This window comes from Alligator sinensis, unplaced genomic scaffold, assembly GCF_000455745.1.
Source record: "Alligator sinensis unplaced genomic scaffold, ASM45574v1 scaffold86_1, whole genome shotgun sequence".
NCBI classification, from domain to species: Eukaryota; Metazoa; Chordata; order Crocodylia; family Alligatoridae; genus Alligator; species Alligator sinensis.
This window is the reverse complement of record NW_005841971.1, coordinates 3,184,197-3,203,248: the sequence shown is the minus strand read 5'-3', so window position 1 is coordinate 3,203,248 and position 19,052 is coordinate 3,184,197. Positions and strand designations below refer to the sequence as shown.

The window sequence follows — 19,052 nt, the reverse complement described above, 5'->3', positions numbered from 1 at the left end:
TGCACGACTCTGTTTCGCGCCCCCCCCCCCCCCCCCCCGACAAATTGGAAAATTTCCATCAACCTCCCCTAACCTTAGCCTGATTCTTTTAGCAGGAGAAACTGCTTTCCCTCCCTTACATCCACCAATGTGATCCCATTCAAACCTTTGCTAATGGCAGAAACAGAACTTCTAGCCATGCAATATAGCTTGTACTAAAAACCCTCTCACGGGAATGAGCTTTGCTCTAGTTCACTAGTAACGCTTATGGAAGAGGGCGATCTGCTGAATCACCACCACTTTCTGGAGCTCTCAGCATTTCCTTGAGGTTTGCTGATCCAAGCACTACACTGTTCTAAAGCCTGTTTGGCTTGTGCATTGTGGCAAAAATCACTGAGGGACAGAAGAGTTTAAAAACAAAGAAGCCTGATCTTCCTCTGACATCAAATTCTGTAACTCAGGAGTAACTAAATTGAAGTTAGTGTAAGCTGTAATATGCAAGAATATAGCAAGGACCAAAGGAGTTAAAAGGCAGAATCTGTTGCCTCCCAAAAGCACTTTTACACTACACTGAACATGTGAACAAGCCTTAAAAGGTTGTGAAAGCAGCTCCTAAGGCAATCCCACCATTTGAAGGTGGGAGTATAGGTGTGGCGTAGGTGCATGGTGTAGAAAGAAGCTGGAGCACTTCAACCTTCCACTGTTACAAGTTACAGCCCACCCTGTAGGCCAGGTGATTGTTCCACCTTATTCTCAAGAGCACCTCACAGTCTGGGAGCAGCTTACAACTGTCTGGAAGAACGAAGTAAAGAAGCTATTTCTAAAATCAGCCTGGCCTCTAAAATACTGAGTCATCCAAGATCTTAAGTGCTCCACAGATCGGGACCTACTCTCAGGAGGGAAATTTGATATGTTATTACCACTGCTTAACCAAACATACAAAAACAGTATAAATAACTTGAAGCCACATTCTACACCAGCAAGAAAATCCATAAACTATTATAAAATAAATAGTGAGTGGACATCATATATTATAACATAAATACAGTAAATATCCATTGCCACACATTTGGCATGACACTGTATTCAAGAAGATCACATCACAAATCAGTCCATCTCTTACAAAAGATACTTTAAGGGACATCATCATCAAATATGGGTTTGGGAGCAGTGAGGAACAAGGATTTACAAAGCGTGTTGCTCATAGGAATATGTAAACAAAATAAACAGGATTTATCTAGATTAGAAAATCCCTTCAGGGCTTTCAACTAAAACAGCAGCATTAGGAATCAGAAAGGAAGACTGACTAGAGATAAATCTAAATGTAGGTGAATCTAATACATTGATTGCCCAGGCAGAGAAAAATGCAAAAAGTAAACAAATGGCAAAAACAGTTTAAAAGATTTTTTTTTAATTTAATTTTATTAAGATGAAATTACTGGGGGGAATCTCTCTCTCTAGTTAGATAGCCTCCCTTTAGAATAACATACAAAGGACTAATGTAGGTAGACAAGGATCCATTAGTATTTTAGGTTCACTAGACATTTCTATCTAATATAATTATGGACTCTTCATAATTCATAACAAGCCATATTAAATTAAGAGCAGCAGAAGACTGAATATTTATTTTTTTTGCCATTTGTTTGTATTTATTATATATTAATATTTAAAGGAGGTAATTAGTATTAACAGTGAAGGCACAGTTTTGCACTTTGCAATGAAGTTAGCTAAACTTATTTCTTATTGACATTGTGTCCCGTGTTAAAAGTAGTTTCTCCATTTTTTAACCACAAGGAAATAAAACCAGAGAACCGAAATAGCTGGTAACATAACAAGGACTTTGAAAAGGTCAGCTTCAATAACCACAAAGTGTCTGCACGAGGCTCTTTCCTTTTTACCCTTTGTCCCAAATGTCAAAGAGACATGAAGGCTGTTCAAAGCGTTTAGGATAAAAATACAATTGTTCCTGGCACCAGCCAATGAGTGAAAAACCATCACTGAAATAATCCCAGTCAAGGGCCTATAGCATGAAGTGAGAAACACAGAAAATAATGTCAAAGCTCTCAAATTAAGCAGGATCAGGCCAGACAGATCTTTGGAGCTTTTAGAAACAGCTTTTTCAACCCTGGGGTCCATGCAATTTTCAATGGACATATTAAACAATGACTGCAATGGCGCACACTGCTTCTCACTAACTCACAGACCATCTTTCTTCCCCCCCCACCCTTATCTTCTGTTATGTTCTTTATCTTCACTTCCTCTGTCTCCACATGTAGACTTTGTATTACTGTACATGTATCCTTCCTCCCTACCTCATTTCCCTGGCCCCTAGTCCCACTCAGTCGCTCTTCCCGCCCCCTGGCTCATTTCTAGCACTCAGTTTACTCAGTTTATGTATTTATTTATTTTTGCTCTCCAGACATTTCCAACCACTGCAAGTGTCCCTAGCCCACATTCCCCCTGTTCTTCTAGTCTCCTCCTCTGGTTCCCCACTCTCATGAAAATAAGAAGCACAGAAAGTCACTTTCCTCTAAAACTGAACAAAGAACATTGTTAGAATAAGGGATCTGACACCAGTCCGAAAGCCACCGTCACTCTCAGCAGCGCTGCAGAGCTTCTGCCTAGCACATTCCTCAAATCCCTTGGTTGCCTTCCAGCTGGAACAAGTACCCACAACCTTATGCCCATTCCTCATTCCCCTCTTCCTCCATGGTCAGGATGGAGTCCTCACCTAATCGAGCTAGAGGCAGCAGTTGTAAGAGCAGAGTTCACAAGACTGCCATCAAAAGTCTGTCTTGTGAGAACTGGCAGCCTTGGCACTGCCATAGTTTGGGACTCACCCTGGGTTCCTGCGTGGTGAGGAAAGGTGTGGGTGCCAGTAGGCTGAGTGAGTGCTGGCAAAGGTTGATAGTATGACCCAGAGGTTAGGGTGGGTCTCGCACTGTGTTATTTGGCAGGCAATGAGGAAAGGACCAGTTTGAGGACTCCGACTCGGTGAGGGAGGGAGCTCAATGAAACACTGTGCAGCACATCAGGGGGAATGGCAGAAAGGGAATCTCACTTCAGTGCACAGTTCTTAAAATGAAGCTGAACATGCAGCTGCAAGCAGACCCATTGTCATCTGCATGGATTGCTGTGGAACGAAGAAGCAGGGGAAGAGCAAACCTGCTTAGGGGTTCTGTTTACTCCTTAACACAAAGCAGAATGTGTTAGTGCAGAGGTTGTTTGGTGCCAGCACCTTGTTGATGCCTGCTGTGGGGAGCATCTCCCAGAGTAACGGGCAAAGCGAAGAGCTCCCTTCCGTGTGAAGAAACCTCCTGGTAAAAGAACCAAGTGTGGAACAACCGAGGAAGCAAGTCACAACTCTTCAGGTTAGAGGGGCCAAGAGGTTCTCAAAATGGAGACCAAGCCAGGGTATGGAGCTGTCAAGGCAATATTTCATTTAATTCACAATGATGGTCTGATAACCAAGAACACTCAAAGGAAGGAAAATTAAAGCAGAGGCACCAGGCTCTCTAATCCCAAGGAAGCTCCTGCCTGTTAGCAGAATACAAGGTCTGGAGGAGGAAGTGGCACTAGACTTGCCTATAGGGAAAGGCTTACAGGGGCTGATGCTGTCCCTGTTAACTCTCCACATGGCATTTGTGGGAGGTTGGAATCCAAATCTGGGTGCACTGCATTTTTATTTTTTTTTTACAAGACTATAATTTCTCACTGCTAAAAACAGATGTCTTTGGAAGACACTGAGGCTATGGCCTAAGAGGATGAGATGACAGGGGAGCTCAGGAGACAGGAAAGTGACACAGTGGGTGCATCTACCCATGCCCAGGACTGGACAGTACCCATTGGTACTGCACAGTCCTGGCAGCACACAGATCATTTTTGACCCTACTGCACCACAGCAAGGAGCTCGTTGCTACTGTGCAGTAGTGGCGGCATCACTGCTAGTGCCTGCCAACACTACAGCAACGTAGCGCCTTGTGTAGACGCGCCCAGTGAGATACATTTTTCTTGCAGTTATTCAGGAGTAAGTCTCTAACTACTGGACTCTAACACAAGCATAGCAGGGCCTTTTACCTCCACATCAGCTACATGCAGATCAGACTGCCCACACCGCTTTTTTCCTGCCTCATAATCAAATAAGGAAGTTCTCCTGGGAAGAGATCATCCTTTTGGGGGTGGGGAGAAGGGAGGGTCCTTTATGGAGGGTGCTGTGCCTGTGTGATGCCTACATAACATGGCCCTGACCCCAAAGCACATCCTCTTAGCTCTGCCATGTAGGCAGAACTGGCAGCAATTCCTATATTTATAAAGGGTGTGCCTGGTTGCAAAACCCATCCTAAGGTTATCTAGCACTTTTCATTGTTTTCAGTTCCTTAGAACTTAGTCAAACTTCATTCTTTCCAGGCTGAAACTTTCCATGCCATCTTCCTGCTTCAGGCTCATTTAAAGTGTCAGCAAAACCAGGTTGGCTAGTTCTAAGACCAAGATCGGTAGAGTTTTCCTCCTATTCTGCCACTTTTAGATTCTTAAATAGTTTTATTAAAAAGTTCTAGCTCCTCCATGTTCTGAAATTTGGCAGAGGGCAGCCCGATGCTCAGCCAGGTCTTACTCTGACACTGTAAAGATCCAGCTTGCATGTGACATGGGGGTAGCAGCCCAATTCTCTAAAACTTCCATCTCCACTGAATTTATTTCACCTATGACAGTGCCTGTGAAGCTGGACTTTTCCTAGAGTTATGTCTCTTGGCTGCCAAACACCAACACTGAGAGCAGAGACCTTCTACTATGCAGGACAGAATTAGGGAGTATGATGTACAAGGGCAGAAGGGTCTACAGCTTACAGAACCTCACAGACATGTTGGGGTAGGGACAGATGAACAAGTTATATCAAATTTAGCAGGGGGAGGGAAATCTGCCATAGGTCAACAGAACTGCTTTGTGTATTAGCTTCTATTCCACTGTGGTAAGTAGAAGATAAACCATGGTAACTTGGTCCTGTTTCACTAAGAGGTGAGCTGCTCTGGTTCAGTTTCCACTTGCTGTGAAATAGGAACAGGGACAGCAAAGAGGTTGTCTTACACTCCTTTCGGGTTTGTCTACACTGGTCTGGAAGAATTCAGGGAGAAACACTCTCCAGCATGTCTCACCTACCACCCACCTCTTGCTCCCATGCCCACCAGCATAAGCTGAATGTTAAAGTGAGGTGCTGTAACCATTCTGGGCTCACCCCAGCAGCTACTCTAAACACCTCTGCCTCCAGCATGTGGGGACAACTGCTTGCTACTGAAACAATTCTGCCCATCAAGGGGGTAAAAGAGCTACTGGTTCAAAAGGTACAGGTGAAAGAAACTCATGGAGAAGACCCATTTTACAGTCTACGGTTCCATGTGAATGAACTTCTGCCTTTTCAATTTGTGTCTTAAAACTCTAAGAAGTTGTTCGCATGCGAGCACGCGCACCCCCCCAAAAAAATTTGATAAGTCAAGTACTCCAAAGGCAGGAATTTTCCAATCAAGTTGCCTGTTCAACAGTTGCCCCTCATGTATTTACATTTTGAAATGTATTTTAAAAAACATGATCTCTCTCCCTTTATTTCCCTTATTTTTTGTGTGTTTGACTTTGCAACTTTAATGTTCTTTTCCTAGAGGTTTAATGGGGGGATGTAACAGATAACCAGGGTGACAGATAACAGGCAACATTGCCAGGAAAAAAGCTCTTCAGTACTGTGGGAGAATTTGTACTCCTCCTAGCCATGCTTTACCTATTCTCAGAGAACTTCAGTGCCCTGCACTTGGCAGTCATGCTCCTTCCTGACACTAAATTACAATATGTCTGGAAACAGATCAAATATCCTTCAACTCCAAGAGGGTCAGGGATAGGAGAGGGATGCTTGAAACCCAGATAATGATCCAAGTTTGTAGCTCAAAAAATGTTCACATGCAGGGGCTTTACCAAAAATGTCATTTATATTGGCTTAGGGTTCATAGATAGAACCAAGTTTTTGTGGTGTCTGCACTGCAAAGCCAATAGAGCCATGGAAAGGAGTGTTATTTTCCCTTCCACCTTAGGTAGCCAACTAAGATTTGCTTCCTTAATCTTGGATGTTGGCGAAGATGAGTAAAACAGGCAGAGTAGAGATCAAGTCCAAAACAGTAGGCTGAATTTGCAAGGCCAGCTATTGATTTGGCCCAGTGATACGAGAAACAACTGAGAGAGAAAGGGTGTGAGAGTAGACAGTGTGATCCAGCAGGCTCTAGGGCAAAATTTCCAGGACCCCCTACCCCTCCGCCCCCCAAACAAGAGGTGCTTGTATCATCACCATCCACCTCCAAGAGGATACACAACAAAGAAAGCAAATTCCTCCTAAGCAAGATTTGCCCTTGTGCAGAGGCCAACCCCAAAGGCTTCTGCTCTGTTTCAGTCTAGACAAGTCCTAACGCTTTATGCTGGTCCTTCCCATAGGGGTAATTTTCACTATCTGCTTGTGGCTGGGAATCAGAAATATCTGAGTCATTACCTTCACCCTGAAGACTGAGGGTCTTTCTCAATCCAAGGCATCTCATTTTTCTGTTTGCCAAACAGCTGCTCCACTGGGATTTCCTGCCTTCTCCTGGAGACACCGATTAGCTTGCAGTCTTCAGCCCTGCCTTATTAATCTTCCCCTGAACACCTGTGCAGCAGAAGGGGCTGTTTGAGCTAAAGTTAGTCTGTTCTGCTAGCAGCCTCTGCACCCTGTGCTTACAGGAAACTCCCACAAATCCATATTCTCAGGCACTATTTCAGACTGGGCTGCAGCAGTTTAAAGGCTGCCACCAGCAAGCTGAGCTAGGTATTTCCCTGGTATAAACCCTTATACCTCAACTCACTTTAATGTGGTTACATCAATTAACACCAATGAAGGATCTAGCCCACCTAACTTTTATCATGAATGAAAATGAAGTCAGTCTCCAAACATTTTTATATTAGGACAATAGAAAGAGAGGCTTAAGACAAGGCTGTGTCAATCTGTTCTTATAAGTTACTTGCCTCGCGGACCAGATTCTCCCATGCTTCACTCATGTTAAGTATCACATGTTGAGAATTTTTCTGCAAGTGATCGAGTTGGTTTCAATGGGATCCCTTAAGGCAGGGGTAGGCAACCCTCAGCACAGGTGCCAGTGTGGCACACAAAGGCAGACAGCGAGGCAGGAGCCGAGGCTGCACTGTCACAACAAGGATCGGGCCCCCTGCAGCTCGCCCATCATCTGCAATGCAAGTTGAGGTTGCAACTGGTTTTGGCCCTCTGCCCAAAAATGTTGCTGAGCCCTGCCTTAAGGGCTGAGGTATCTTTGGAGGATCCCAGGAATCCATCTTGAGGTACCCAGTCAAGACGAGTAAAGGTGGTGAATTCAGCTCCATCGGTCCAGTGGATAGGGTACAACACCAACAGCCAGCAAAGCTGGGTTCCACTATAAGCTCTGCTGATCACTCCCTTCACAGCCTGGGGTAAATCTCCATGCCTCCCTGGTGTGATTTGGGAGTGCTGCTCTTGAACACACTCAGCACAACCCCCAACTCCTGCCAAATCCAGAAATGAATTGATGAAGTTCTTCGTGGTACAGTCCCCACAGCTGCTCTCCATGTGAGAGCAAGTGGGTGGGGAGAGGCCCACTCTGGACAGGTTGGACCACAGTACAGACCTATCTTCCACTCTACTGTGTGAAAGCAGGGTTAAAGAGCACATGTCTGCAAAGCATTTTGAAATCTACGGCCTCAATCCTGCAAATGCTTATTCAGGCACTTGAAAAATTAGTAAGGCTGCCCCTCATTTTGGGCTGGGAATAGTGTTTATATAACCAGGATTTATGAATGGAGAATGTGATAGAAAACAAACTGCATTATTTTATATGCATGTTGCCAAACTCAGGTGCTTTTGCTGCAGCAAACATTTTGGGCAGAGTCCCACTGCAGAACCTCTCAGTGAAAGTCCCAAGCTAGTGAAGGAAGAATCTGTTACAAATACCAAGACTACTTCACAGTACTTCCTGAAGTAATCTTCTATTTGCTCTTCAGAGTTTATTTGTCTAAGTCAGGTGTATTTGATCTGCTCATTTTTTTTTATTCCCAACCTTAAAAAAACAGTGTAATAAGAGTTGTATCTGCTTGAGCTGTATTCATTAGCTAATAAAACAGAAAAGAGAGGGAGAGAAAATAAATTCTTCTAAGATCTTGAACATCCTGTTACAAATGTTCCAAGGATTGATTCTGATTTCACGTATCTTGCTATAACTCGCATGGACTTCATAGGAGTTAGCCCATGATGAAGAGCAGATCAGAATCAGATCTGGTCCAAATTGTTTTATTTCATTCCAGAACCTTTAAATTAAGAAAATCTGTTTAAAATACGGGTTTTCCCCCTGCAAAAATAACAAGGGGACTGTAAGTGATACTACTTAGTTACTGCTGTTTGAGTTTAGACAGTACAGTACTTCAAAAACTTGTGACAGTGAAAATGCTGTTAGTAGATTAACATATTTTGCCTTTAAGCATTCAGTTATAACCTTCCTGAATACAAAGCTGTTGTCATTTCCTTTCTCTCCATCACACAACAATCTGTTATAAGCCTTTTCTTTCCATTAATCATGAAAATTGCCCCATGGAGCCTGGAGCAGTCAGCAGTGCCATCACTCAAATTCTTTCAGACTCAACACATTCCTTTCACGAATGCTGAATTGCTCATTTTAGCTGGCAATACTTTCATATCTCTCCTGCTTAGCTCTAATTATGATTTTTTTAACTTTGTACATGTGCAAAGGTACGGCCTGGTTGCAGTCACTGGACTGACAGCCTATTGACTGAAGTCCTCTTACTGTAGAGCAGGCACAGTAATAGGAAAGAAACTTCATCACACAGAGAGACTTGCTCAGTCAGACTTTCTTAGGTTAAAGAACTAGGAGCAGGGGATACTCACCTGATATTTTCTCCTGAGCGAGGAAGCAGAGGGTGGTAGCCCCTAGTTGCTGGAGTATCACACTATGGAAGTTTCATAGCATCTGATAAAGTAGTCTGTAGCCTACAAAAGCTTACATCTCTCTGAACAAATTAGTTTCTAAGGTGCTACTCTGCCAAGTATATTCCCTACTGCCATGAGAACTGTGGGGGAATGGAAGGGATCCAGAGAATAGGAAGGAACTGTGCTTCTCAGATCTTACTCTGGGCTTACACAAGGAGATGGAAAGCATTGGTTCAGCCCAGTGTAATTCTCAGTTAAGATCACATACTGGCGAGAGACTAATGCTTTTTTGGAAGGGACTTTGGGAATCATCCAGTGCAATCCCTTTCGCCTGAAGCAATCAAGAACACATCATAGCAGTTCTCTCAAGTGCTAAGCCAAACTTAAAAGAACATGGACAGTTTCCAAGGTCTCTTCCTTACCTGCTCACTCTTTTGGTGGGAAGAGGGATCCATTATTGCTGCACTTTACAAGGAATCAGCTAACATCAACTACAAGCACATCTTTTTTCTATTGCATTTTAACAGAGATACTGTACAGTATTAAAAGTGCATTTTATTTTCTGTATGAGTCTCATCCAAAGTTCCAGGCACAGAAATGTCCATGGTGTTCCCAGAAAAAGTTACAAATTGCTCTATTGCAATGAGATGCCCTAAAATCATCTGTGAGGCGCACAAAGGAGGGAACATCAAGAGCAGGCGCTGGATGCTTTCTAAATGAGGAGAGAAAGATGCTTCTGCTTCACAGTTGAGGCTCAAGCAAAGGGAGCTGCTGCCTGTCCCCACAGAAACTGGAACAGAGGGGCCATGCTCTACATCATCATCGTTCATGTTTCGTGTTCGAGTCATTACGTTCGACGGTTACCCCATTTCCATTTCGGGTCACGTCTTTTCTGTTCCAGTCCTTTTCCATGTAAAATTCGGCTAATATGGGGCAATGGTCTGAAGCTACGCCACCCCAGGACCAGTTATCAGGGATCCAGGGATTTGTAAGACCTTCTCTCACCACAGCCCAGTGACCTGTGTGAAGAACAACAGCAGAGAAAAAGATTAGTATGAAAAGGGGTCAGGGCAAGAAGAGGTCATTTTAAACTGTGTAAGACCAAGGGCCCAAAGCTGGGAACACATAGGCAATACCTACATGTATCAGCCTTTGCTGCAGAAGTCCCAGTGGCAGACAACAATTGGCACTGTCAAGGCACAAGAGCATAAAGTGCACTCTGGGAAGTGACCACCTGTAAAATGGATTATGGTAACAGGCAGAAGGAGCATGCAAGTCTTCCTGCACTTTCAGCTCTCTGCCAAAGGGTCTGCTGCCTCAAAGGTGAGCTGTACAGACCAGGCCCAAGGCACACAAGTAAACCGGCTCTGATGAGCAGTTCCACTGACATCAAGTAGGCTGACATAGCGCAACATTACCCACAGGTGAGCCAAATGCCAACCTAGGAAGGTTATAAAGGAGGTATTTTAAATTATTATTTCAACTAGGAAAAAAGGTATACCTGTGAAAACCTTTTTCAAGCTCCTGCTAATCCAGATGTTATCCAGAGACTTAGATCCTTGAGGGTTCTTTGTGCTGATGTTTGTAAATGTGTTTGTAGGGACTAGGTGATGGAATTTTTCTTTTCTTAACAGATCATAGTCGCTGCTGTCTGGGGCTTGGTTAAAATCTCCTAAGATGATCACATCTTTTTCACCTGAAGAAATTATGGAGGGGAAAAAGAAGAATGCAGGAAAAAGAAAATTCAATGATTAAACATGGGACATAGGGGAAAAATATAACTGATAAGTAACAATGCTGGATCCACTCTGCATGGGGCTGCTTGTTTCCTTAACATGACACACTATATTAGAAATCTTCTTTACTGAGTCCCTATATTATTACTACCAGTCATTCAAATTACCACAATTAAAAAAAAAAAGAATTTTGAAAAACCATGGTACATTTCATAATTCATGCTGCTTGTCTGCTTTATAAATTTCACCCTCGTTACAACCCACATCACCTCGTCACCTTCACTCACCTTCCTCAGTGTCCTTTTGTAAGAGATGACAGACAGCTCCTACCACCAAATGTCTTTGGCCTTGTAGGTTTTAGGAATCTAAACTTTGTAGAAGGCTTCTATTCTTGTTAAGATCTATATTTTGAACCAAACTTGCCTGATGCTCTGCTTTACAGATTTGCTGAGACAGATTCATGAGGCATTCTAGGGAGACTCCCAAGAAGACACAATCTTACTCAAGTATACATCTCTGCCTCAAAATCACTATACTACAGAACAATTTTTCTAAAACCATAAATCATTCCAGAAATTTCAAAGGAAATATAACCAGAAATGCCAAAGGAAACTGACGAATCTTATGGCAAATGCAGCAACATCTTTCTTTTTAATTCAGAAACAATAAAGAGGACAATGAAATTTGTATTTATTTTCTTACTTGCCCAAGTAATTTCAAAGATCCTGTTGAGTCCCAGGGTGCCTCAGAACTCTCTCTGACCAGGATTTTTAGAGAAACACACACATCCTTTAAAAATCCCACCCTTAATACATATAGAAAATTGTTTAGTTCCCAGGTATCTTATTTTGAAAACTTCAGCCCTGTCACTGAAATAAGAAATACAACTTTGGACCACATTCATATACCTATTGGGTAGTTCCCAGGCTGTCAAGAGATCCCTGCTGCATACTGTTGTGAGTGGAGAATCAAGCCATAGACATCTATGTGCCTTTCATTCCTTAACAAGCACACTGTAGGTACCTAACTCAAACCAACCCCAGCAGCTCAGGGATGACCACATGAAATTCCACACGAACCAATGAAATTCTTGCCTTATAGCTTATAGGTAGGCTGCTAACAGGGCCACAGATACACTGAAACATCCTAAAAGTTGACATCAGAAAATTACTTTAAATTCCTTGCTCTTTTTTGTGTTTTTAATATCCAGTGTTGATGTACAACCCACACATGTTCGGTTGCTATAGAAGTATTCAGCCAGTAGAGGGAGCTCAAGTTAAACAACAAACCCTATTCAGCTATTCCCAGATGATATCTTTTTTAACCTATGCCGCTGACATGGAAAAAAGAATCACAGTTATGAGCTAGATAAATAAACAGCACTGCAAAACCATGCTGCAGTATATGGAACAGAAGGGGTGGGTGGGGAATTAGCTTTTGTCCGATTAAAAATAATTCAACTGGTAGAGAAACTACCAATAACTTCATGTTACTAAGATGATCATAGTTTCATAGTTGGTAGGGTCGGAAGGGACCTAAGCAGATCATCAAGTCCGACCCCCTGCCATCGCAGGAAAGGATGCTGGGGTCAAACGACCCTGATCACAAACAATGTTTCTTTTTAATTTGCAAAGTGGCCTCCTTCCCCAGGTTCAAAAGAATAAGCTGTGCTACACTCAGTGCCACTTAAATCACAGGAGGGGGCTGGGGGGCGTGGGGTGGTATCAATGCTTGCCTAATGCATTAGGGCAGAATCACTTCGGAGGCAATTAGTTTATGTTCATATTCTAACTCCATTTTAATACTATTTTAAAATCCTGTAAGTCAGTGATTCTCAGCCAGAGTACAGTGAGGAGCCCTGAGATTCTTTCAAGGGTGCTAAGGGATACTACACTACTACACAATGATAGTATCATTAGGTGTCCAAACACGATTCACAAAATAAACTCAGATATTTCAAACAGAAATCCATAGCTAAAAGCATTCTGACCTCTTGTCATCTTTTTCAGTTCTTTGCAACAAAAGAATTGTTCTATTATATTTCTGTAGTAAAAAAGAGTCAAAACTAAAAGTTGGCATTTTTAATCTAACAAGGGGTGCCTTGAATCTACTGAGGGGCGCCTTAAGTCTAAAACCGTTGAGAACCACAGCTATAAGTGAATGTATGAAGGTATCCTCTTGAAATGTAACATTCCCACTGTTCAATCTCTAATTAGTAAAGTGCCACTACTACTTTTTTGTGCAAATATGCACAAGATGGTTGCCACCCATCTTAAGTTTGGTGTGTCTGTTTCTTCCAAACAAACACATTCCAAATGTGATAAAAGAAAGAAAAATGAACCAGATCAATGCAGCCTCAGTAATACAATGCAACATCCCAATCTTCTTAGTCTGGCAGGACAAATGCCTGACTAATGGATAAAGACATCTGGGTGCAATGACAGGGCAGATAAGGCCTGGCTATGTTTCCAGAGGCATGGGTTCAAGCCCTGCTCTGGACTCATGACAAAGGTTTTCCCCAATTGATCTAGATCTATGTCCCCTGGTCATTTGGGCTGGGGAGTAAAAGGCAACTGGATGTGATGCTAGCCCCATCACTCCCCTGTGTGCTGTTAGCTACAGAAACTGGAATGTCTTAACTAGTTCTAAGGGCTGTTAGGCTCAGGTGGACCCTTAACTTGAACAAATAAGGACAGACTCACTCTGGAAGTAAATGGTTCACTTGCATGCTTCTAATTTAGTGATACAAACAGAATGTGCCATTTTAAAAGCCTACATAGATGCCTAAAGTGGATCAAAGAGGACAAAGAGGCAAGAACCTTATCACTAGTTTTTTAATCCTGCACAAATGTAATCATTTCTACTGAATCCTTGAACTATAATTTCCCTTATGAATCTAAATATCTATTCCATCATATTGCTTTGAGTGACTGTCTTTAGAGCTCTCTGCTGAGATTTAAACCAAGGAGCTAAAATGACTGACTCCAGGAATTGCTCCTGGAAGCAGGTGGGATACTAGTGCAATGCATGGGCTGCGGGTGTCATATGTTCACAGCAGCCCCTGCCTGATTAAGCATGGGAACAGGATTTTCAATATTTGAAACTTCTGAGCAGTGCAGCCCCACCCAAGAGCTGACAGCATTTGTCCAGTATGGACACACCAGTGACATGGTGAACTGAAGTGAAGTCTGCATCAAAGAGGGAAGGTCTCCAATCTCCCAGTCCACCACAGACAGGATAATATATCTGTTGATCTCGGGAATTTTCTCAGCTTCTGCATTTGAGGTGCAAAAGTACCCAATCTGACAAGGACTGGACAATCCACCAACACACGAAAGAGCAGGCAACCCTATCCATTTTGAGATGACCACCACCTCTACCTCCCTTTGAACCAATTGAGATTCAACCAGTTTATAACCACCCATGCCCCATCTCAGCTACTAATTGTGAAAGCAGAAAAAGAATCAGTTTCATGCTATTTCACGCTAGTCCTGTAGCATCATTTTAGCTCATGGATACCTCTAACAATGTTAGGCAGCAAAGGCAAAAGAAGAGATCTTTCCGCAACCCTACAGAGAGTAATCACCAGTATGTGAGGACAGTTATTCAGTAAAACAGCTTCTGGTACTTTGTAAAAGAGGATGCAAGACAGCTTCCAAAGAACAATCCTGCCCATCCTCACAGTTGCTCTTGACCAGGCCTATCCAACACAATTCAAAGACCTAAAAGAATCATACTGACAAAGAGCCTTTATCCAGGGCAAGAAGAACACTGATGAAGAAAACCACTGAAATCACAATATCCAAAGCTAAAACTAGGCTGAGAGAGATCAGAAAGGTCCCAGAGGTATCTTGTCACAACTTTCCTGAATGTCCTCTTCAAGGAAATGAAGCTTGAGAATGAGTGATAAGACTGCTAATGTCAATGATGGCAAGGGGCTAGCCACTACACAGTTATGTCTTGGGTTTTTTTTCTCTTCAAGGGAGATATATGGCCTCAGACACTCCCTCACCAAAGTAGCTTTAAGTAAATGACTTCAGAAGATTGACTGACTTCTGCAAAGTTATGCGTGCACTCACAGTTCATTCTTAATCAAGGACTGAATGTTCAAAGTCTGAAAAAGATGCACGGCACTCTTTAAATGAAACAAGGAATTTGAATCCCTACCTAAGGTGAGAAGCTGTACCTAACTCAACCAGACTGCACTAATTCTCCAACCACAGGGAAGTCAAAACAAGAATAAATAAAACTCCTACAGAAGTAGGCCTAAAGTCAGACCAAGTGTAAAGGCACCTCTGTTGGCTTCCATAAAGTGTATCAAGTTATGTCAAGTCTGAATTTGGCTCAAAGGGATTATATAAACAATCTTTTTGTTATTAAGTATCCTTTCAAGTTATTAGGACTAAGATTTAAGTGAAAAGAACTTAAAAATAGCCCTGACTGACATCTTGCAGCTCAAAGGAAAACAATAGAGTAGTCATAAAAACTGCACACATGGAGATGTGTGTAGATTCTTCCAAGTGATTGACCTTGCAAAACAGCCAAGTTGAAGATTACCAAATTGTTACAGAACCTTTTAATGCTCTTATGCCTTTGTTAAATAATAAACAAGGTACTAGATTTTCCTATCTTTAAAAGACCTCTAGCATCAACAATAATAAGAACTGCTAGCCTCATAGGAAACTGTTTGAGCTCAACCCAAAAGTATCAGGAAAAGAAGTGGTGAGAAATGGAACAGATAGACTACAGAATCTATCAATTAAATTACACATTTTACTCTCGTTTAGCATAATCCAGCATCACCCCTCTGGAATTTACTTAAAATTTACATCAGTGAGACAAGACTGGAATCTGGCTTTTCACTTTTTCTTATTTCTTTAATGAGCATCAGACAATTTGAGAGATGTATGGCACTTTCCAAAACTGAGAGAGAGATTCTCACAAGCAGAAATATAACATTTCTTTCTCTGTAAAAATTCACCAGGCTGGAGTCTGAATTAATCTAGGCCCCATTTTTTAGCAAAACTCTTAAATGTGTGCATACCATTAAGCATGTGAATTGTTCTACTGACATCACTGATGCTTCCTGGAATTGGGTCTTAAATTGCAGTAAAATCAGGGGTACCTCCATTGAAGTCAATGGGAAATCAGTATGAAACTGAAGCAGGCCTCTGAGTCTTAATGACTGTTAATTGTTAAGCAATAAGAATGTACCTAGCCCAAGGGGATAATCCCTGCACTAAGGAGTTTGTGACTAAAACAACAAAGATTTGGAGAAACACACTTTGAGAAATTCATCGGAGGACATAATACATATTTTTAAATGTAAATGAGGGTTGTAAGAGTAAAATGACAATGTGGGTGTGTACTGGGTTGTCAGTTTATGTCAATAATCTTTATTTTCCTGGGCAAACTTGCTCCACAGGACACAGTATAAACCAGCAGTCAGCAAACATCAGAGGCACAGCCAGAAAAGGGTTAACTCGCAGCCTAGGTCTTTTTCCAGACCCTGAGAGGGCAACTCCAGCTCTGTGATGCTTCCTCAGCAGCACAGTTCTCTCTGGAGCCAATTCCCTGGATCACTGCTACAGCCTCTGGCTCCACAATGCACAGTTATCCCAAATCTTCCAGTCTTTTATCAGACCCTGAGAAAGTACCCTGGGCTCAGTACTGCAGCCACTAGCCATATATCTCACCTTCGTTCTTCCCCCTTTCCTGGGAGCCTTTTAACTTCCTTTGGGCCAGCCAATTCTTTTTTACCTGGCCCAGTCCTCCTGGCAAGCCTGTAATCATTTTCCTACTACCTGCAGCTAGGCTGCAGCCCCTGAGACAAGCAGCCTGCCTCAGGGTATTTATGGAACATACATCCCCTAGCTTGGATTACTTTTAATTAATTCTAATTAGGTTGATAGGACTGTGTATGTGTCCTAGGATTAAAATAATATCATACCTTTCAGTGTTTCCTGCAGAGTCTGTGCAAAGGTTGCTAATCTGTGGCTATCATGATTCTTCCCTGTGTTCTCTCCAGCTGAATGTAACAGGGCCAGATGAAGGTTAACTAGTGTTAGATCATTCATTCCAACCTAAATGACAGCAAACAGAGGAAAAGAGGTTGGGACATTCACAAAGACTTAGGCTCCTCAGTGATGTAATTTCATTTATAGCACCTGCTTTTAACTCTTAGGCCCAGTCACTAGGCCTTTTCTTTTAAAAAGTACAAGGAAGACATCTAACAGATCCAGCTACAACACAGTTCTAGCCATTCTGTTCTGGACATGTTGCTTTCTGTAAGTTATTACCTTCTTTGGATTGGGTACAACTACAATACAGGCCATTACAAAGAAAATACAAATGATGACAACTTTGTTCAGTTATTACAAGTATTAAGTATCCTGAATTATGTTCAGTACTGAAATGTCATACTGACCAAGCACAAAACACCTGTTTGCTCACTGGGTCCAGTGAACATATATTTAAGGTAAGGGCTAGAATACAGATCACAAGGTGATGTATATGGAAAGCAAGTACCTTTCTTAAGAGTTAATTGTCCCTTAACAGACTTTTGCCCTGCCTGTGTTTATTAAGAAAAGTCTACAAATATCATTAAAGGCTTCTAAGTCCTTCAAATCAAATTCCCCTGTTTTGAACCGCCGCATCATGCTATTTATTCATTTGCAGGTAGGTTCTTTGAGTAGGTCTGGCATGTTCACACAAGCACAGACATGTAGATGGGGACCCTATTTCAGAAGGACAAGCCATGTCTCTAGCTTGCTAATACTCCTACATCTGTTGAGTCAGTGATAATGCTTGGAAATTTTGTGATGTAACTGGTCCTACATTTCTCCATCACAAACAAGTTTTGAGCTGGACTAGCATCAGAGAAGTCAGTCTGTACACCTCTCAAGAGTGCTGTAGCTCTTGTGTGTCCACACTATGTAATCTGTCCTGTCCATTCCTCCCCCCAAAAAAGAAAAAGGTTATGGCTATGGTCACTTTCTATTGGACTCTTTATCCCAACCTGCTCTACCTTTAGAGCAGTTCATTTAGGGCAGGTGGAACAAAGATGGCATTGACATATAGTTGAATGAGGACATTGCCACAGACAAAGTCCCATTCAGTCTCATGTCACCAAAACCACCCCATCAGAGTCTGTGGAATGAATGGGTGTGTCTACACATGAAATTAGCATGGCTGAATAAACTGGCACAGGTTGCTCCGGAGTTTATTGATCCCAAGCGCTGCATTTGCATGTGTGCCTGGGACCACAGAACATTGAGCTGGGGCACAGCAGCCCCAGGAGGCAGCCTGCCAGGCCGGGGTTGCACCAACCCAGCTCAAGGAGCTGCAGAGGAGCTGGCTGGGGGGTAAGGATGCTCCAGTGCAGGGCTAGTCAGCAGGCAGCCCCTGCATTATAGCACCCTAGTGCCCCAGCCCTGTCAGCAACTACACACGCGTTGTGGAGTAAATAACTGTATCATAGGATACTACTTGTGTATGGCAGCAGTATCCTCATGGAGTTAATTAGCTTAATCCAGCCTGATAGCACCACAAGTGTGGATGGTGACGTTTTACTGCAGAGCTAATTAGTCAGATCTGCAGTAAATGTCTCGTGTAGCCATGCTCAGTGTGGAGGAACTTCCTTTGTGCGGATAGAAAGATATAACATGCCACAGTGAAAACACTCCTCCTTCTTGCTCCACAATGCACCTCACTGAGACCCACTGATTATTGTTATATCTCAACTCATGGGAGCAGAAGGAAGCAGGTGCTTCTTGGTCTTGAACTCTGTCTCCCTTTGCCTGTTCAATTTGAAGAGATAGGTCTCTTAATGTTTTATCACAATAGTCAAAATGCTATACCAATCAGGCAGCAAGCCAACATACCAGCTTCCAGTCAAGGTCAGGCAACTTTTACTTATCCAACGATTCATCCAATGTAGCAGTTTAAGATTTTCTATCTAATAATTCATTTTAATAAAAATTTAACTAAGAAGGCAAACCCAATACCATGCAACTACCTTGAAATGGGCAAGATAATGGTGAGGATAGATGTGCTTCCCATTGCCGTTGGTGTGAGCATTCTCCTGACACGAAGCATCTCTTAGCTCAATGCCAGCAGTCGTGTCCCAGAGGAAACCTGAATATTCAACACCCTAAAATTCAAAAGGGAAAAGCTGGTTAAAAAAAAGAAAGCACTAAACATTCTGGCACTGTACTATAATACACATAGGGTTAACTTCGGCTCTATGTAGTCTACAGCATGTTAAAACCCAGGGAAGTCAAGGGCATTGCCATCAGTGATTAAGAAAGCATGTAACAGAGAGAAAATGGAAAAATCCGTGT

General features: G+C 42.5%; 1 protein-coding gene across 1 annotated transcript in view; it reads right to left on the bottom strand.

Moving 5' to 3' along the window:
• Positions 1-960: 960 nt before the first annotated feature.
• EEPD1 (endonuclease/exonuclease/phosphatase family domain containing 1) overlaps positions 961-19,052 on the bottom strand; it is a 94,048-nt gene continuing 75,956 nt past the window's right edge. The window contains exons 4-7 of the mRNA XM_006020859.3: positions 18,728-18,862; positions 16,661-16,793; positions 10,476-10,670; positions 961-9,993 (exon numbers count right to left, since the gene is read on the bottom strand). Of these exons, the coding sequence (XP_006020921.1) occupies positions 9,794-9,993; positions 10,476-10,670; positions 16,661-16,793; positions 18,728-18,862 (663 nt within the window). The 3' untranslated portion in view covers positions 961-9,793. The remainder of the gene's footprint in view (positions 9,994-10,475; positions 10,671-16,660; positions 16,794-18,727; positions 18,863-19,052) is intronic.